The 22,284-nt window shown below is 49.5% G+C and overlaps 1 protein-coding gene across 1 annotated transcript in view; it reads left to right on the forward strand.

The window, feature by feature from the left end:
* DDX46 (DEAD-box helicase 46) overlaps positions 1–22,284 on the forward strand; it is a 970,300-nt gene that overhangs the window by 297,276 nt on the left and 650,740 nt on the right. Inside the window, exons 7-8 of the mRNA XM_086931496.1 lie at positions 1,952–2,065; positions 8,870–9,035. Of these exons, the coding sequence (XP_086787622.1) occupies positions 1,952–2,065; positions 8,870–9,035 (280 nt within the window). The remainder of the gene's footprint in view (positions 1–1,951; positions 2,066–8,869; positions 9,036–22,284) is intronic.

Here is a 22,284-nt window from a genome sequence, read left to right on the forward strand (position 1 = left end):
GAAAAAATATGAGTATGTTGCTGGAGATGTGGGCCGCCGTGCCACCAATGTACTTACCGGGGAGGGTAAACACCCATTATTCCGCAACTTTCTTTCCGCATACCATCACTCCACATACTTTCATTACGAAAGTACCATGACTCCGCAATGCCATTATAACGCATGGCATTACATTTTAAATGCTTTTACCACGCATACATTTACAACGAAATTCGTTGTAAATGCATGAATGGTAAAAGCATGTTTTTTTTTAATGTTTGGATAGGGTACGTATGGGTATAGGGGTATATGTTTTGGGGTACTGAGGTATATGTTTTGGGGTGTTTGGGTATTTTTAGTGTTCAGATATAGTTTTGGGTTATGGGGTACAGGGGTAGGTTTAGGGATAGTTGTGGGTTTTGGGGTACAGGGGTATTTTTAGGGTTCAGGGCTAGGGCTAGGTTTGGGTTTTGGGGTATAGGGGTATTAGGGTTCAGGGCTAAGTTTGGGTTTTGGGGTACAGGGTTATTTTTGTGGTTCAGGGCTAGGTTTGGGGGTACAGGGGTATTAGGGTTCAGGGGTAGTTTTGGGTTTTGGGGTACAGGGCTATTTTTATGGTTCAGGGCTAGGTTTGGGTTTTGGGGTACAGGGTTATTTTAGGGTTCAGGGCTAGGTTTGGGTTTTGGGGTACAGGGGTATTTTTAGGGTTCAGGGCTAGGTTTGGGTTTTGGGGTACAGGGCTATTATTAGGGTTTAGGGATAGGTTTGGGGTACAGGGTATATTTATAGGATTAGTGTTTAAGGGTGTTGGGGTATTTTAAAGACTAAGGGTGGGTTATGATTTTGGGGTGCAGGGGTATTTAAAGGGAGCAGGGTGGACACCCGGAGCTGGAATGTACAGAACCTTGGAAGAAAAAACAATGAAATATTGTGCACAACACTCGCTTTTTTTTTCCCCGTAATTTCGCGCCCCACATACGCCCACGCCCCCAGCACACGATATGAGACATGGCATGAAGGGCGGAACGTACCACACGCCCCCAGCGTTTGTCCGCCCCCAGCAAACACCCACAGCACAACGCAGACACGCCCACAAGGGACTACTTTGCTGGCACAGTTTTTACCTTTTAAATGTATATGGTGGGCGTCTGCATAGCCTATGTCCTTCTGCTGCAACTGCCCTTTCCAACATTGTATTGGGTATTGTGATTGGTGCTGTGGTTCCTGAGATTACCCACCTCAAAGGTTTGGGCTCTCTCTTTATTATATTAGTATAGATAAATCACTGTAATGAAGGTGAAAGATGAAGCAAGTTCGCTTGATAATCAGATTTGTTATGTTGTACGATTCTGTCATAGATATCTAGCTCATAGACCACTACCATAATCCACTGTTGTATTTCACATGACTAGGAATGCATTTTACAGCATTATGCACACCAATAAAAGTCGTGGATTTTTTTCAAGAAATATGTTTAGCCACCTGCCTCACATTTGACTTGCATTTTGCCATGTGGATGCATCTAAATTTCATGCGACATCTCTGCATTCATTCACAGCTTGGAACAGAGCTATTTGCAAGGAGAAAGATGTTCAATGTTTTATACAATGAATTAAATAAAATACTTTGAAGCGGTTGAAGGAAAATTAGACCAAATGAAAAAGTGATGTTTAGTGTTACTAAAGTCCATAGAGTGTCACATTCATTACACAAATTGGTGTACTGGTAAATATTTACTCACAAATGCAACATACTGAGTCTATATAGTACATAATATATACATTGGTAGATATGGAACTTAATCTACCCCAGAGGGTGTTCAAACACTTTACAAAAAAATCATTACTGGTAATGAATTAAAAATGCAGTTGACGTTTCGTTATTGGCATATGCCAGTGACTGTGTTATTGCAGTACATTTTAAAATCAGTTTTTTTGTTTCCTGTTGCCTCTGTTTTTCTTGTTGGAACTAGAAATCCGGACCAAATGTGACAAAAGTAGTCGCTGTTGTGACAACCAAAAAGGCACTTGCAGATGCAGAGAGGAAAAAAGGAGAACTCATGGAGAATGACCAGGATGCAATGGAGGTAACTCTAGAATGTTCATCCGCTGATTTACAAACATACATTTTTTCATGTTGCAGATCACATCATTTTCACTGAGTATTGTCACCGTTAGGTAAGGTTCGCAGCGGTGCAGAGCAGACATCGTTCTCCAGGTTCAATACAATGTTTGATTAAAGGAGGTTGTAAGAAGGAAACCCAACTGATTGGAAAGTAGATGGCACCAATTCATGTCACAAAAGCATCCAGTGCATCTTGATCTTTTGAACCAAAGAAACAGTTGCATTTTGCTTAAAATCGGGAAGGACACTGGCCTAGCAATTACCTTTTTGATAAGCTGGCTACATTTCTCATCACAAAGTAACATTTATAATTCTGTTTTTTTGTTGAATCTGTTTATTAGTTTTTCATTGTGCAATACCATTGGATTACAGGTAATAAGCAGGACTGTATACTATGTATGGCAGAACATCACATAATCGACAACGAGTACCAAAAGGAATGAAAGTCATAGGTTACAGAAAAAGGGGAGTTTGTCTAAATATCAGTCCTCAATTGTCACATACAATTCAACAATGCTCAGCTGGGAAAGCTAGGAGGTCTCCACAGTAACCCGCATTATGGGTTAGCAAGTCCGTCATCGGGAATATAGGAACAGGTTCATTTTTAGGGAATAAATACTCAACAATGAAAGAAACAAAAACAACAAACCAATAGACCAAACGCTTGTGTACCCAGCTCGTATCCCATCTCTGATAAAAAATATAAAATCGCACATGACTCAACCCTTTTTTGTACACAAGTAAGAACCTGAGGGAACGTGACTTCAAGGGGGATAGGACAACCTTCAGTATCCGATGGTGTACAGTCAATAATAGTGAGTATACCATTCTTATTTCTGATGCCGCATTTTCTAAGCACATTGCGGTCCAATCCAACCTTTTTAGATTTGAGTTCAGTATTTGAGAGACTCAAGTCTGTGCACTTTGTGTTCTTATGTATAGTTTCTTAGCTTCAGATTATAGGCACTTCAGCCACTGGTCAGTGTCGTTTAAGGATTTTGGAGCCTTGCATTAGAATTTGTTCTATGTTACCTTGAACTGCTCAGTCCCCAATACATTCTAGCAATACAGCAGCAACAGAGAGGTTTAATATTTGATTTTAGCTGCTGAAACACTTTCCATCTGTTAATGTATTCTTCAGAACTGCAGTGAGATAAGCTGGTCTGAGAGGCGCTACACTCATCCAGTTGCAAAATAAATACTTATGATTAATTTTTATAAACCAGGCAAATCTTACTGCAAGAGTTACTCTTTAAATATTTGGAGGGAAAGGGGGATGTCCCAAAAGGAGCCAGAACAGCACGAACCCACTACTACTGACTAGCTAGAAACTTCAAAACATGATCAAGTCTGCTAATTTTGTTTGGTCTTCTAATAACCGAGTGTAGGCTGATGAATGCTTCACATAACAATTTCCTAGTTATATAAGGTTAACTCCGTGTTGATATTTATAACTAGCTTGTCAAAAAGTGTATATGGGACAAACTCACACAAGTTCTTTACAAATGAATCTAACTTAATGTAAAGATCTTTTTCTAGTATCTTTATCATTAAGGATTTGTTATGCAGAATGAAGTTCTTCTACCCATTCTACCCGCAATGTTGTCTTTGCATGGCACTTGGCTCTCCATTTACATTTTAATGAACCCACACAGAGATGTCTAAGGCGAGCTGTAAGTTAAAGCTGTAGGGATCCATTTTTTTTTTTAAAGTAGACTTGAAGTTGAGCATTCTGGCAATCATCCTTCCCACAATTTCTCAAAAAATATAATTGTTGTTGTGCCATCAACCACTGAATGACATTTTAAGCATACACCTCAAAGGAGATATTTTTATCAAGACATTGTGTGTTCTTGTCGTACATTTCAGAATTTCTATAAACATATTAATTGAACAGGACAATGTTTTATGCAGTGTCTGTCCCCTTTGTATTCAAGTGCCAAAATCTTTTTTTTTAGGTCTCGCGACCTATCGATGTGCGCAAGCGCATCGAGCGGAGCGAGAATTCATGTGGCGAAAACAGCTTCAAACCAAAGGGCTTTCAGCCCCGCGGTTTTCATGCTGTTCACGTGAACCACGTGATAACATGCACGCGCATTCAGGGCCAGCCAGCCCAGCACATCAAAGGGCTTCTCCTCCCCTAATTATTCATGGCCGGCCACAGGCCGGCCGTACTTTCAGTTTCCCGGAACGGCTTCTCCTCACCTAATTAGGGGAGGAGAAGCCCTTTGATGTGCTTCACACCAATGCGCCTCAGTCATTCCTCTTCTTTGTATTTGCTTCCAGACTCCGATCTGCTCATGTGCACAAGACGCTTTACACATTACACTCATCTGCCTGAAGTGGGAGTTTTAAACAAGCAAAGCTGGTCCTTCTGTACTTGCAGTTTCACTTCTAATGTGTGTTGTTATTTATCATGATTTTTAGCTGAGGTCTATCACGCTCGTTCATGAGTTTGATCTCTTCATACTGTGAAATGTTTTCAAAGTTGTTTTTGATTGTCTTACCGCTGGAGGTCTCCCTGTGCTACATTTAGCCTCTGACACATGCAACGCCACGCAACCACGCAACGCCACTCAACCACGCAACGCCACTCAACCACGCAACGCCACTCAACCACGCAACGCCACTCAACCACGCAACTCCACTCAACTACCCCACGCAACTACGCAACGCCACGCAACTACGCAACGCCACTCAACTACGCAACGCCACTCAACTACGCAACGCCACTCAACTACGCAACGTCACTCAATTACGCAACGCCACTCAATTACGCAACGCCACTCAATTACGCAACGCCACTCAATTACGCAACGCCACTCAATTACGCAACGCCACTCAATTACGCAACGCCACTCAACTACGCAACGCCACTCAACCACGCAACGCCACTCAACCACGCAACGCCACTCAACCACGCAACGCCACTCAACCACGCAACGCCACTCAACTACGCAACGCCACTCAACTACGCAACGCCACTCAACTACGCAACGCCACTCAACTACGCAACGCCACTCAACTACGCAACGCCACTCAACTACGCAACGCCACGCAACTATGCAACGCCACGCAACTACGCAACGCCACGCAACGACGCAACGCCACGCAACGCCACTCAACTACGCAACGCCACTCAACTACGCAACGCCACTCAACTACGCAACGCCACGCAACTACGCAACGCCACGCAACTACACGCAGCTACGCAACGCCACGACGCCACGCAACGACGCAACGCCACGCAACGACGCAACGCCACGCAACGCCACTCAACTACGCAACGCCACTCAACTACGCAACGCCACTCAACTACGCAACGCCACTCAACTACGCAACGCCACTCAACTACGCAACGCCACGCAACTACACGCAACGCCACAACGCCACGCAACTACGCAACGCCACGACGCAACGCCACGACGCCACTCAACTACGCAACGCCACTCAACTATGCAACGCCACGCAACGCCACAACTACGCAACACCACAACTACGCAACACCACAACTAGGCAACGCCACTACTACGCAACGCCACTACTACGCAACGCCACTACTACGCAACGCCACTACTACGCAACGCCACGCAACTACGCAACGCCACGCAACTACGCAACGCCACGCAACTACGCAACGCCACGCAACTACGCAACGCCACTCAACTACGCAACGCCACTCAACTACGCAACGCCACTCAACTACGCAACGCCACTCAACTACGCAACGCCACTCAACTACGCAACGCCACTCAACTACGCAACGCCACTCAACCACGCAACGCCACTCAACCACGCAACGCCACTCAACCACGCAACGCCACTCAACCACGCAACGCCACTCAACCACGCAACGCCACTCAACCACGCAACGCCACTCAACCACGCAACGCCACTCAACCACGCAACGCCACTCAACCACGCAACGCCACTCAACCACGCAACGCCACTCAACCACGCAACGCCACTCAACCACGCAACGCCACTCAACCACGCAACGCCACTCAACCACGCAACGCCACTCAACCACGCAACGCCACTCAACCACGCAACGCCACTCAACCACGCAACGCCACTCAACCACGCAACGCCACTCAACCACGCAACGCCACTCAACCACGCAACGCCACTCAACCACGCAACGCCACTCAACCACGCAACGCCACTCAACCACGCAACGCCACTCAACCACGCAACGCCACTCAACCACGCAACGCCACTCAACCACGCAACGCCACTCAACTACACACACATGCAACGCCACTCACACATGCAACGCCACTCACACATGCAACGCCACTCACACATGCAACGCCACTCACACATGCAACGCCACTCACACATGCAACGCCACTCACACATGCAACGCCACTCAACCATGCAACGCCACTCAACCATGCAACGCCACTCAACCACGCAACGCCACTCAACCACGCAACGCCACGCAACCACGCAACGCCACGCAACCACGCAACGCCACGCAACCACGCAACGCCACGCAACCACGCAACGCCACGCAACCACGCAACGCCACGCAACGCCACGCAACCACGCAACGCCACTCACACATGCAACGCCACTCACACATGCAACGCCACTCACACATGCAACGCCACTCACACATGCAACGCCACTCACACATGCAACGCCACTCACACATGCAACGCCACTCACACATGCAACGCCACTCACACATGCAACGCCACTCACACATGCAACGCCACTCACACATGCGACGCCACTCACACACGCGACGCCACTCACACACGCGACGCCACTCACACACGCGACGCCACTCACACACGCGACGCCACTCACACACGCGACGCCACTCAACCACGCGACGCCACTCACACACGCGACGCCACTCAACCACGCGACGCCACTCAACCACGCGACGCCACTCAACCACGCGACGCCACTCAACCACGCGACGCCACTCAACCACGCGACGCCACTCAACCACGCGACGCCACTCAACCACGCGACGCCACTCAACCACGCGACGCCACTCAACCACGCGACGCCACTCAACCACGCGACGCCACTCAACCACGCGACGCCACTCAACCACGCGACGCCACTCAACCACGCGACGCCACTCAACCACGCGACGCCACTCAACCACGCGACGCCACTCAACCACGCGACGCCACTCAACCACGCGACGCCACTCAACCACGCGACGCCACTCAACCACGCGACGCCACTCAACCACGCGACGCCACTCAACCACGCGACGCCACTCAACCACGCGACGCCACTCAACCACGCGACGCCACTCAACCACGCGACGCCACTCAACCACGCGACGCCACTCAACGACGCGACGCCACTCAACGACGCGACGCCACTCAACGACGCGACGCCACTCAACGACGCGACGCCACTCAACGACGCGACGCCACTCAACGACGCGACGCCACTCAACGACGCGACGCCACTCAACGACGCGACGCCACTCAACGACGCGACGCCACTCAACGACGCGACGCCACTCAACGACGCGACGCCACTCAACGACGCGACGCCACTCAACGACGCGACGCCACTCAACGACGCGACGCCACTCAACGACGCGACGCCACTCAACGACGCGACGCCACTCAACGACGCGACGCCACTCAACGACGCGACGCCACTCAACGACGCGACGCCACTCAACGACGCGACGCCACTCAACGACGCGACGCCACTCAACGACGCGACGCCACTCAACGACGCGACGCCACTCAACGACGCGACGCCACTCAACGACGCGACGCCACTCAACGACGCGACGCCACTCAACGACGCGACGCCACTCAACGACGCCACGCCACTCAACGACGCGACGCCACTCAACGACGCCACGCCACGCCACGCCACGCCACTACGCAACGCCACGCAACTACGCAACGCCACGCAACGCCACGCCACGCAACGCAACGCCACGCAACGCAACGCCACGCAACGCCACGCAACGCCACGCAACGCCACGCAACTACGCAACGCAACGCCACGCAACGCCACGCAACGCCACGCAACGCCACGCAACGCCACGCAACGCCACGCAACGCCACGCAACGCCACGCAACGCCACGCAACTACGCAACCACGCAACGCCACGCAACTACGCAACCACGCAACGCCACGCAACTACGCAACCACGCAACGCCACGCAACTACGCAACCACGCAACGCCACGCAACTACGCAACCACGCAACGCCACGCAACTACGCAACCACGCAACGCCACGCAACGCCACGCAACTACGCAACCACGCAACGCCACGCAACTACGCAACCACGCAACGCCACGCAACGCCACGCAACTACGCAACCACGCAACGCCACGCAACGCCACGCAACTACGCAACCACGCAACGCAACGCAACGCCACGCAGTGCCACTTTCACACACACTGTGCAGTGCACAATAGGTCTCGCAGTAGGAAAGTTGGAGATATTGGTTTTTTAAATGACAAAGCCCTTTATGTTTTTAACATGCAAAATAAAAGGCATTGTTATTTGCAATTGTAATAGCTCCAACTTTCCTACTGCGAGACCTATTGGCAACGCCAGTGCTTGTTTTTGTTTGCAGAGGATCATGAACTCTTGTTTTTTCACATTCGTGGCCAGGTTGAGTTGAGGGTTTCTGAGGTTCATCTTTACTTAGTGTAATCTATTTGGTATTGAAGTTTGAAACCCTATTGCGCTTGGTATATGCTTGCGTGTCAAAGTAATAATATTTTATAGGTAACTTTTGTGATTTTCATTTTGTATAGTATTCGTCAGAAGAGGAAGAAGTTGATCTTCAGACAGCTTTAACAGGCTATCAAACAAAGCAGCGAAAGTTGTTGGACCCAGTTGATCATGGGAAGATAGAGTACGAGCCATATCGGAAAAACTTTTATGTTGAAGTTCCAGAACTAGCTAAAATGACTCAAGAAGGTAAGAAGAGAATTAGTGTGTCCAAAAATACTGGTTTTATTGAAATGTAAAAAATAATACGAGTAAAATATTCCTCCCCATTCCATATAGAGGACCATAGCATAGTAAACCAAAAGCACTATGTTTGTACATTCTTGGTAGATGTTTCAGTGGCCTTGACAAAATCTAATACATACTACTTAGGTGTGAGAAAGTGGCTCTATATATACCGGACCAGAGTAAGGTACAGTGTGTATAGAGTCCACAAACTATAACAGAGGTTAAAGCCAGGTGTGACCTTACTCTCTAAAGTGGTAGCTTGGTCGAGCAGTAAGGCAGTACCAGAGGACAGTGTAAAGCATTTGTTGTACACACTCAGTCAGCAAAAGGTTTCACACACTCAAAGACTGAACTCCAGGCCAATTTGTTTTATATCAAAAGATATAGTTGTTTTATTTCTAGAACCAACATGCATCAAGAAATATGCTGCTCTCAAATGAGTACTTTGCAAAAAGGCAATAAACTTTGTAAAGACAATAGGTACAGGGGTTGCAGTAGGCAACACAATTCTACACACAATTTAGCATTGAGCTGAATGGATTCCCTTATATAAACACAGGTGATTACTTTGTAGATTACTTTGGTAATTCCAGGACTGGCTCGTTACTTTTGTAATCCAGTACTGGTCTCCTGGAGCCAGCACTGGGGTCTCAACTCAAAGCAGGTAAGTAATTACGTTTCAGTATTTCGTATGATTTTTAAAGAATATTTCTAGTTTTCAAAAGTAGACAATCGATTCCTATAGAGAAAATACAAGTTACTAGTAAACCCACTAGGGATTACTTTTGCGTTTCAGCACTGGGCTACAAGGTACAGTACTGGCTCCTCTCCTGATCACAGGTGAGTATTTCGGAGTTCGGATGATTTTATATGAATATTTCAAGTTTTCTAAAGTAGGCACTTTGAAGATTTTCCGAGTCAAACCAGTCAATGTTATTCAAAGGCAGGTAAGTGAGTTACCGGGTTCCTGGTGAGTACTTGACTGGTGAAGTTGTGGTTCTGGGCGTAGACTCAGGGGTCCACCAGGGTCAAGTAAGTACAGTTGGTTCACCCTCAGCGGCGCTGGGGCGGCCGGGTGCAGAGGTAGTTAGGCCCAATGTTATCCAATGGGGGACGGGGGCCTCCGGTTGGTGGCTGCTGGCTAGCAGGCCACGCGGCTGTGGGAGCTGGGCTCCTGGTCACTTGCTCAGGGCAAAGGGGGTAGCAGGATAGGACAAAGGTGGCACAGCCAGCGATACTCGGGCGGCTGGGTGCAGGGTGCTTTTGAGCCGTCGGGCACTCAATGTTATCCAGTGGAAAAGGTCAGAAGGGAACAAAGGCTGCAGGCTCGGGTGGAGACTCTCCAGGGGCGACCAGCACGTCGAGAGGTAAGTTGGGATCTTGGAGCACAGGTAGGTCCCCCAAAGGGAGGCACTGGGTCTGTAGGGCACCTGGTGCAGGGGTGTCTTTGGGTGTCGGAAAAGCTTACCCTCAGCTGGTCGCGGTTGCGCCAGTCTTCCTGCCAGAGTGGGGGTCAGAACTGGTGGGGGCCAGTTGCTGGGTATAGCAAATGGTCTGGAGAAGCTCACAGAGGCGGCATGCCTTTAAAGCTTCCCCCTGCCCATCCTGGGGGAGGAGACCTAGCACCTCGCCCAGGATGTGCATTGTTGCAGGCCCAGGAGAGCGGGGGGCTCTCCACCCAGGGGTCCAGCAACATGTCTGCTGTGTGGCAGCCTCTGCAGCCACTCAGCCCAGGCGTGGATTGTAGGTTAGGTTTTTAGAGGGCATCTCTAAGATGCCCTCGGGTGCATTTTACATTAAATCCCACACTGGCATCAGTGCAGGTTTAATGTGCTGAGAAGTTTGGTACCAAACTTGTCAGTCTTCAGGGTAGCCATTATGGTGCTGTGGAGTTCGTAATGACAACCTCCCAGCACCATATACTCTTAATGGCATCACTGCACTTACGGTGCCCAGGAATGGCCCTGGGTACTGTAGGGGCACAGGGCTCATGCACCTGTGCCCACACCTCTGGCATAGGCCACCCAGCTAGAGGGGTGACTGAAGTATGGCCGGGCAGTGGGTTCTGTGCGCATGGCACACAGGGTTGTGTGCCATGTCGACTCTTGGTTTAGCTCTGTACCTAGACACTCAGCCTTTCAAAGGCAGTGTGTGGGTGTCAGGGTACCAGGCCCCTGAGGGTGGCACAATAAGTGCTGCAGTCCTCAGGGGTCTTCTCTGGTCACCATGCCCTGGTGTACCTAGGGTACCATTTATTAGGGGCTGACAGGTGGCCAGAGATGCCAATTGGGTTTTAGTTTCAACACAGCTTTTTGGGAAGGAACACAGGCCCTGGGTACCTGGTTGGCAGGGACCCAGGGCACACTCAGTCAAAGCACAGCAGCAGAAAAAAAGTGGGGGCATACCAGTGCAATAAAGATGGTACTTTCTCACATTCGACTTTCTCATTATTGTCATTAAGCAAGCATGCAATATACAGTCTGCGCAAAAACCAGACACTTTTGCATGTTACCCACGTGGTAGTTACATTCCTTGCAATCTGAATGTCTGTACCTCTAGGTATCCAGGTGCTCTTTGCAGTATGCTCTATCTTGCTGCCGAGCTCTGATGCAAGGGGGAGGGCCAAGGCATCAGTATATCACCACTCTACCTTTTAGCCAACAATAGGGTCATGGCAACATACTTCCTGGCAGAACATGGGATGTCCTTGACATATTCCAGAAGGTCCCGGAGAGAGTTAAGGGGAATGGTACACTCAATCATTTCAAACAGTATCCCTCACAATGCCTCAGAGGTCCGCAACAGGCGGGCATAACCATGCCAGATGACGATAATCTGCATTTGGGGCTCTGCATTAGGCACAATTTCAATATTGTTTAAGACTTAGTAGGTATAGGGTGGCCGGAGTATAATATACTCTATGGAAAAATTCTATGTTTCTCTTCCAGGGGATCCTCATCAATAGTCATAAGTACCTAATATTCCCACTCACGTGCGGGGACCCTGGAAATATTATAAAATTATATATGTAAATTACATATAAATAGCTCCACAAATATGTATGCACATATATCATTGCCCCAGTATTGGAACTTTCATAGATTCCCATGCTTTGTATCATTCCCCGTCGTCGGAATGGGAGCCTCGGTAAATAGAAAAAAACCATAGTAGTAAGCACAAAGTGAAAAAATAGGCCTAGGCCTCATCTCATTTTGTAGCTTATCCACCTCTTTTTGTAAAAGAGACCAACATTCTGCAGCAGCCAATCAGAGCAGCCTCACCCCATAGAACCTTCCTCAGAGAAGCTCAGAGCCTCAGATTTTCTACCGCACGTTGTGCAAGGGAGTCTCCATTGAGCTCTGCTCAGTTTTCTTCAGTTTTCTTGTTATTTCTTCAACTACTTGGATATTTTCTCATCATATCGGAGAAGAAAGCCCTTTTTAGAGCCTGTGCCACCTGCTCCAAAAAGAGGTTGTTTGTCGAGGACAAACACGAGGATTGTATTTACTGTTTGTATCCGGACCATAAACCAACAGGCTGTCTGATTTGCAGATCCTTCTCAGCAAAGACCTTGAGGGACAGTGAAGGACGTCTCCTCACATGGCTTCAAAAGATGAAGGACCGGAAGGACATTATCTCTTCGGACAATGAGGGCTCCTCGTCGATGGTGTCATCCAGAAAGTCTCTGAAAAGGGGTAGGTCCCCTCTTTCTGCTTCAGACGAGTCCCGTCACAAGGCCTTACCAGGGACCTCTGATAGGTCTGACAGGCCTGCTGCCCAAAAATCTCCTCACCGAGGTGAAAAGGAGAGGCAGGGTAAGCCTGAGGAACAACAGTCCTCAAAAAAGGTGAAAAAGACTTCTACAATCTCTTCACCTCCCTCAGAGAAAGATCGAGGGGTCAAGAAGCCTTCAACTCCTGCTCAGGAGGTCGCTTCAGACAAGAGGCAGAAGTCGTCGACGACTAAACTCTCAGGTACGTCGTCGACGAGTGTTAAAAAGGACAGCTCTGCCAAGGTTGCCTCGTCGACTGGCTCGTCGACGACGGCTGTGTCGACGACGCCTACACAGTCTACGGTTTTCAAGGCTCCGGAATCCTGCTCGTCGTCGACGAGTGACCATCTCCACGTCGACGACAATGACTGCAAGGCTGGCGTCGACGGCGGTGTCGACGACGAGGACGACACGTCGACGACGAGGACGACACGTCGACGACAATGACTGCAAGGCTGGCGTCGACGGCGGTGTCGACGACTAGGACGACTTCGACGACGACTATGTCGACGCCGCCGGTTACCATGTTGCTGACGACGAGCTCGTCGACGGTCCCGTCGACGATACCCCCATCGTCGACGATGAGTTTCACCTCGTCGACGACGCAACCATCGGCGATGAAGACAGTGTCTACGTCTGCCCTTCCACCGTCGACACAGACCCAGAAGAGCTTGCCGTCGACGACGGCCTCGTCGACAACGACCTCGTCGACGACGGAATTTTCTGAAAAACATGTTTTTTCGCAGAAAAGGAGGCAAATAACGCCAGAGATGACATCTCCTCGCCAGGTTCAGAGATTACCACCTAGCCTACTATTAGAAGAGGACTCTGATGAAGAGACTTTCAGTGAATTTGGGCAAGCCTATAGCCCTTCTGACCTCCAGGTTAAGGTTCAGGACGTTAGCTCTGAGGAAGAGCAGTTGGAACGACAGCACTATACTCCAGAGCATTATTATGAGGAGGAGCGCACTACTACCAGGCACATGCCTCCCCAGCAGCCTATGCGTCAGGTACCTAAAGGGATGGTGGCTATACCATCCACTTTAGTGGCGGATTTACAACTTATGTTGCAGGACTACCGGCAACGTTTCCCTGCGCCTCCAGAAACCCAACAAGTGCGCCCCCCAACACCTTCGCCTCAGACATTACGACCTGTGGCAGACCATTCTTTGCCTCCAAGAGAGCGTGCCACTGCGCCGGAAGTGCACCCACAAGAGGTGGTACAGGTGCAGGATACTGATGATGACGCTGCGTCTTCAGATGCAGACCAGCAAGCGGATCCTGATCAAGATCAACAGGCGCCGTGGAATACTACTGACCCTATAGATCCGGACAACACCGATCCAGATAACATTACTTCGCCTCCAGCGGACGTTGGAGGGTTTCACAACCTAATGGACAGGGCATCCAAAAGATTTGGTCTCCCAGTGACCACGGTTCAATCGGATTGCTTCTTATATGACTTTAAAGAACCATTCAGAAAGTCAGTGAAGTCCATCCCGATCATTGAGCATGTCTGGTCTGAGGGCTTGAAGGCTATGCATAATCCGGCCACAGTCCTCCCGGTGCTTCCGAGACTGGAAAAGAAGTACAAGGCACCTGATGGCAGTCCGGCATGTTTGCTTGGCCAACCGAAACCGGATTCGGTCATTTCGCAGGCCGCCCAGAGCAAATCCAAGAATCCTACTACACCGATGACTACACCGCCGGATAAGGAGGGCAGGCGCCTAGACAATGTAGGCAAGAGATTTTCAGCTATGGCCAGTCTCCTTGTTAGAGCAGCCAATGCTTTAGCGATTTTGGGACGCTATGATCGGCAAATGTGGTGCGACCTTGCTCCATTTGTAGAAGAACTGCAGGATTCTTCTAAAGAGGAGGTGAAGAAGATTTTGCTCGAAGGGGAACGGGCCTCTTCGGAGGTCATTGATGTGGCAATGGATATAGCAACCACCGCATTCCGAGCACTTGCCGGCTCGGCGGTTCTGCGACGCCAGGGGTGGTTAAAGGCCACATGGTTCAGGCAGGAGGTGCAGAATAAGATCTTGGATCTACCATACGACGGTGAGATGCTGTTTGGCAAGCACGTCGATGAGGCCCTGCAAGGCATCAAAAAGGACACGGATACAGCTAAGTCCTTGGGTACATTGCAGTATCGTAAAGTGCCTTTCAGGGGGGCTAGAGGTAGAGGTTTTTCTTCTTATCGTGGAGGAAATCAAAATCGCTACTCTTCTGGATCTCAGTCCAACCAGACGTATAAGCCTCAATACTCGCAAAGGGGTTCTTTCTCTCGCCAGCAGCCTAAAGGACGTCAGGGGCAGCAAAGGAGAGACAACACCAGGAAACAATAGCGGCCAGGTGGCTCTTTCCACTGTTCCTGTTCCCTCATTCACATCAGTGGGGGGCAGGATTGCCCATTGCCTAAACTGGATGATTATTACATCGGATCAGTGGGTCCTACAGATTGTCAGAGAAGGACACACATTGGAGTTTCAAGACCTTCCTCCAACGAGAGCGCCGGATGCCTTCCCTCCCAAACATCTCAGGCTCCTTCATCTCGAAGCCCACCAACTTTTCACCAAGGGGGCGGTAGAGCCTGTACCCCTTTCGCAAAAGGGGAAAGGGTTCTATTCCAGGTTCTTCCTGGTTCGGAAGACAAAGGACAAGTGGCGTCCAATTTTAGATCTACGGCAGCTCAACACTTATCTCGTAAAGTTGTCCTTCAGGATGGTCACTCTTCAGGACATCCTTCGTCTACTCAATCCAGGAGATTATATGGCGACCCTAGATTTGGAGGACGCCTACTTCCACGTTCCAATTCATCCAGCTCACAGGCAATATCTCCGATTTACAGTGGGCAAGAGCCACTTTCAATTCAAAGTACTGCCATTTGGTCTCCGGTCCGCCCCGCGGATCTTCACAAAGATTCTGGCTCCGGTGGCAGCTTTTCTCAGGAAGCAAGCTATTCAAGTGTTTCCATACCTGGACGATTGGCTGCTAAAAGCTCCATCTGTTCTAGAAGCGTCCAGTGCAGTCCGGCCATGCAAAGATCTGTTCGAGCGACTAGGTCTTCGACTCAACAGGGAGAAATCGGTTCTATGCCCATCCAAGTCAGCAAGGTTCCTAGGGGCCATCCTGAACACGGACAGTTGCTTAGCCCTTCCATCGGAGGAACGCCAGACCAAACTAATGTGTTCAGCTCGTCTTCTCCAATCTCGAAAGACACTGACAGTTCGCAGGTACAAATCGCTTCTCGGATCGATTTCATCTTGCATTCCTTTAGTTCCGCACTGCAGGCTCAGGATGCGTCCACTACAAGAGCAATTGGACAGACAGTGGCGGCAAGTCACAGGATCCTTCGACGACAAGATTGTCATTACCAAGGAAATGAGAAAAGCAGGCAGCTGGTGGCTGCGGAAGGACAATCTTTCCAAAGGTTTATCGTTCCTCCTTCCACCATCTCCCCTTATTGTAACAACGGATGCTTCCATGGAAGGATGGGGAGCGGTCCTCCAAGAGCTAAAGGTCAGCGGTCACTGGAGTCCAGTGCAAAGCAAGTTCCATATCAACCTCCTGGAACTTCTCGCTATCCGGTTGGCTCTTCAAGCTTTTCTTCCGAGGATTCAGAACCGTGCAGTGCTGGTTCGTACGGACAACACTACAGCCATGCACTACATAAACAAACAGGGTGGAACAAGATCCTCCACCCTCTCCAAGGAAGCCCAAACGCTATGGAATTGGTTAATCCAGTACAATGTCTCCCTCTCAGCGGAACATCTAGCGGGGACACTCAATGTCAGGGCGGACGCTTTGAGTCGTCAGAGAACAGTCTCTCACGAGTGGGAACTGGATCAAACCGTTCTGGAGGAACTCTTTGCACGATGGGGGACACCATCCATCGACCTGTTTGCGACTCCCCAGAACGCCAAATGCCTGTCCTTCGCAAGCAGGGTTCACCATCGGGAATCCTTGGGGAATGCGCTTTTGATTGCCTGGTCAGGCGCCTTTGTTTACGCCTTTCCTCCCATTCCACTGATTCCGAAGTTGATCAGCAAACTCAAGGTGGAACCGTGCAGGATGATTCTGATCGCTCCAGCATGGCCCAGACAAGTTTGGTACTCGGAACTTCTTCTCCTCTCCCAGGACCAGCCAGTTCTCCTGCATCCTGTTCCAACTTTGCTAACAATGTCTCATGGTCAGGTTCTACATCCAGACTTGAAGTCACTGCGATTGACAGCGTGGCTCCTGAGTTCAGAGAGTTCCAAGGTTTAGATCTCTCAGGGGAATGTAGAGACATTCTGGCTCAGGCTCGAGCCCCTAGTACCAACAAGACCTATCGTGCTAAATGGAAGAGATTCTGCGTTTGGTGCCAGAAGGAAGGTTTACACCCATATACTTCTTCTCCGCACAAACTCTTGCCTTACATACTTTCACTGGCGAAATCTGGATTGGCTCCATCTTCTGTAAAAGTCCATCTGGCAGCCATCTCTAGATTCAGACGTTCATCTTCAGGTCCTTCCCTATGGTCAGTGAGGATTGTCAAACAATTCCTGAAGGGTTTATTCAGGGTCTTTCCTCCAGTCCGGCCGCCTCCTCCGGCCTGGCATTTGAATCTGGTTTTGTCATCTCTCATGAAAGCCCCTTTTGAACCTGTTCATAAGTCTGACCTTAAGTTTCTTTCCTGGAAACTGACTCTTCTCTTGGCCCTGACATCGGCTCGCAGAGTAAGTGAGCTCCAAGCTTTCACGATTGAGGAACCATTTCTCCAGTTTAAGAATAATGCGCTGATTCTACGGACGAACCTAAGTTTATCCCGAAGGTACCTTCGGAATTCCACCTAAATGAGCCTGTAGTCTTGAAACCATTCTTTCCAAAGCCTTCTTCACCCGCGGAAAGAACTTTGCACTCTCTGGACATTCACAGATGCCTGAAATTCTACCTGGAGCGAACAAAGCATTTCAGAAAATCTTCACAGCTCTTTGTTTCCTTCAGTGCTCCACGCAAAGGTTGTCCAGTTTCAAAAGCTTGTATTTCCCGTTGGATTTCCAGTGTGATACAATTTTGTCACCAGGCGGCTGGGAAACCTCTGCAGCGAGCAGTTCGTGCTCACTCTACCAGATCCATGGCTTCATCTGCGGCGTTATTCGCAGGAGTCCCTATCCAGGACATTTGCAGGGCGGCAACGTGGAGCAGTGTCCACACCTTCACCCGCCACTACTGTTTGGATTCTTCTGTGAAGGAGGATGCAGCAGTGGGCCAAGCAGTCCTGAGGAATCTTTTCCAATAAGTCGGTGAGCTTTCCTTTCTATCCCGCCTTCCTATTGCATATTTTGTATAACTGCATTATTGTCATATTTTATGATCCTATGTGTTCTCCTGTTCTTTTCAGAGATGTGTAACATTTTCAGGTTCATGTATGGCAAAATATGCTTTTCTGTTTACTGCTGGTTACTCTGATACAAAGCATGGGAATCTATGAAAGTTCCAATACTGGGGCAAGAAAACAAGTTACTTACCTGTAACTTTGGTTCCCCAGTATTGGTAACTTTCATAGATTCCCATGCGCCCACCCACCTCCCCTGGGAAAGCTCAGTCTTCTGGTCTTGGTGGATAGCTATTTACAACGGCTACGAAAATCTGAGGCTCTGAGCTTCTCTCAGGAAGGTTCTATGGGGTGAGGCTGCTCTGATTGGCTGCTGCAGAATTTTGGTCTCTTTTACAAAAAGAGGTGGATAAGCTACAAAATGAGATGAGGCCTAGGCCTATTTTTTCACTTTGTGCTTACTACTATGGTTTTTTTCTATTTACCGAGGCTCCCATTCCGACGACGGGGAATGATACAAAGCATGGGAATCTATGAAAGTTACCAATACTGGGGAACCAAAGTTACAGGTAAGTAACTTGTTTTCTTTTTTCTCACACCAATTCAGCCCCAAAAATGAGGCTAAACAATGTAAATCATACATATACTGAATTAGCAATGAAACAAAAAAAAAATACATTAGGTCAAATAGCCCTTGAACTCTGTGTTTTAATGAGCAAAAGACTCCTAAAATCTTGTAAATTGCCAATAAAAATACATTGTTAGCCACAGGCTGCATTTAACAGCAATAGCCTAGAAAATCAAACCATTTTCAACAAAAACTGGCTCAGTGCCTTTAAGGCAGCCATGACCCCCTGGCTTCCCATCGTGCCTCAGGGGTGACAGTTAGGTCAGTTGTTCTTTCCGGCTCCTTCAGTCAGGACCCTGGTTCAACAGCTCCCTTTCTTTTTGACTTTCTGTCAAAAAATACTAGAGAATTTCTACAATTTTTACTTTCACTCGACGTCTTTTGGGCATAGAGTGTTAGTGCTAACTTTTATGTATCTGAAAAAAGGAATTTTTCTGTCAAAAATGCCTTCTCTTTGACAACTGCCCTTCCTGTGGAAAGAAGGCCAAGACTGACACACATCCTGTGTGTATCCTCTGCCTCCCCGATTCTCATTCTGCGAGTTCTTGTGGACACTGCAAGAATTTATCAAATAGAACTCAAGGATAGGGAGAGAATTCGTATTTATGGTCTCTCTGAGAGAGGTAGGTCTCCTAAGAGGCAGAAGAAGCGCATTACGAGATCGACGTCGAGAGAAGTCCCTTGTTGTCAGGATCGGCGTCGAAGAGGCCGTCGATGTCGGCGAAGACGATGAAGACTAAAGCGTTGAAGTAAGGTACCTCCGCTGCAGTCTACGGGGCGTGCAGCGTCGAGAGAAAGGTCTCCGTTGGAGCATAGGAGCTCAACGTCGAGACAGCTGGCGTCGATGCATCATCACCAATCTTGGACGTCGCGGCTTCCTCCGTTGACACCAGGTCATTGGCGTTCGACGTCGAGGCACCCTCAGTCGACGCCTAGTCATCGGCTTTCGACGTCGAAGCACTCTCCGTCGATACCCGGTCATCGGCTTTCGATGTAGAGGCACCCTCAGTCGGCGTCTGGCCAGCGACGCTCGACGTCGAGGCATCCTCCGTCACCGTCACACCATCAACGGTCGACGTCGAGGAGATCCCCGTTGACGTCAAAGCATCGAAGTTCGACGTCGAAGCAGCTTCCGTCGACGCCTGGTCAACGGCGTTCGACGTCGAGAGGGTCCCCGTCGTTGTAGCAGCAGCGTGGGTCGACGTCAGAAGACATATATCTTCGAGGCACGTCTCTCCTCCAAGATCTCAGGGAAGGTCACCTTCGGGGCAGACTGCTCAGGAAACAGCTAGTCAGCCCTCGGATCAGGCTCATGCCTTAACACCACAGCAGTGGTCCCCAAGATCGGCTTCAGCTGCGGATTTGGAACACTCCTCAGTGCATAGGAGTCCTCCGGCTAAGAGGAAAAGAGTATCGGACGAACGTGCTTCCAGAAGTCGCGCACGGTCTACCTCCAGACGCAGAGGGGGGTCTCCGGTGAGTTTGTCATCATTCTCTTCGGGCTCCCGGTCTCACTGTGGATGATCTTCAGATGTGATCCTCTACTCATCGGATAGTGAGAGGTCCAGACATTCTCCTGCTCGTTCGCAGCATAGGCAAACTGATTTGCCTCCTCCGGCATGTTCACTAGTGAGAGAGCGCACCCAGAAGTCTCCTTCCATCAGGCTATCTCCAAGATGTTGTAGGCCTCTGCATCACTGGGCTCCAGACAGACAGCAGCCAGGTTGCAAGCTCATCTGGATCAACAAGTCTCTCGACCCAGTAAGAGATCGCGCTCCCGAGTGCGCTCCAGTAGGCGAAGATCGAGGTCTAGGAGACGGGCTCGCAGATCTCAGACTACTTCATCTCCGACCCGTTCTCACAGGGATTATCCTCCGACTCTGACGGACAGTCCTCCATCAAGAGTATCCCCTATAGACGACATTTTCACGTTTCAAGACATTGTGGTCAGGTGTGCTTTGAAACTGGGAGTGCCCATGACTACTCCACAGGTCAAGACTTATGTGATCTTTGAAACCTTGCATCACAGAACGGCGCCCAAGCCACTGCTGCCGTTGGTACCTGAAATCATAGATCCAATGAATGAGGTCTTCCTTACTCCAGCGACTATAAAGGCCGCCCCAGCAAGGATTCTTAAAAAGTATCGCTCGCCAGAGGAGGATCCACTCTTCCTCAGGTCTGACCCACCACCAGACTCTGTGTTCATTGCGGCGGCAAAGAAATCCAGTGCTGTAGCTTCCTCATCCAGAGTGCCTCTGGATAAGGAAAGCAAAATACAAGATTTGTGGGGAAGAAGAGTCTGCAACACCTCAGCCTCTTTTCTCAAAGTCTCTAATGCGGAAGCCCTTCTGGGGAGGTATGACAGATCCCTGTGGGATTCTCTTCAAAGGTTCATTGATAAGCTCCCACAAGAGGACCGTAAAGATTTTGAGGAGATACTTTTGGAGGGCAGCCAGGTCTCCAATCAGATCATAAGCACCGCGGCGGACAGAGCTACCCTTGCACCGCATGGCTATGCGCATGGAGTGACGGCGAGAAGGTCTTCATGGTTGCCCCTGACAGCCTTGAAACCTGAGGCTCAGGCTAGGATCGTGAACTTGCCCTTTTCGGGTACATCATTGTTTAAGGCAAGCACGGATGAGGAAATGCAACGCATGAAGTCAGAGTTGGACACTCTTAAGGCCGTAGGGCTTGAAAAGAAGAAGGAATTTCAGAGGAATTACCGCTCCTACAACAAGGGCCCTTCCAAGCAGAGGGTTCAAATCCCTCAATGAAGGGTCAGGGGCAACAGAAGTCCCAGTTCAGAGGCAAGCGAAATTCCAGAGGAGGTGGAAATCAACGCCAGGGCAATAATTCCAACAAGTCCCAGCAGAAGCAATGAGTTCTTTCTTCCCCTAGCGCCGTTGGCCACTCCAGTGGGGGGGGAAGCATTGCGCATCATATGTCAGAGTGGGAAAGCATTACTCAGGTGAGATGGGTGTTGACTACACTTCGGAATGGGTACTGTCTTCGTTTCAAAGACCTGCCTCCCTCCGTCCCCCCAAGGCCAACCTTCAGTCATCAACTCATTCTTTTGAAAAAAGAAGTAGCGATACTTCTCGCATAATCAGCCATCGAGAGAGTTCAGATCGCTCAGAGGGGGAAGGGAGTGTACTCCCAATATTTCTTGGTCAGAAAAAAGGGACAAAAGGCAGAATTCAGGCCCATTCTGGACTTGAGAACGCTCAACTTGCACATCAAAAAAGAAAAGTTCCGCATGTTGGCACTTCACCAAATATATCCGAATCTCAGGAAGGGAGATTGGATGTGTTCGATGGACCTCCAAGATGCCTACTTCCATGTCCCGGTGTACCTCAAACACAGAAGATTCCTGCGGTTCCAAGTGGGGACCTCTCACTACCAATTCAAGGTCCTGCCCTTCGGGTTGAAGTCCGTTCCCCTGGTATTCACAAAGTGTGTTGCAGTAGTAGCGGCCGCTCTACGCCGAAGG

Source organism: Lissotriton vulgaris, chromosome 7 (genome assembly GCF_964263255.1).
Source record: "Lissotriton vulgaris chromosome 7, aLisVul1.2, whole genome shotgun sequence".
In the NCBI taxonomy this organism is placed as follows: domain Eukaryota; kingdom Metazoa; phylum Chordata; class Amphibia; order Caudata; family Salamandridae; genus Lissotriton; species Lissotriton vulgaris.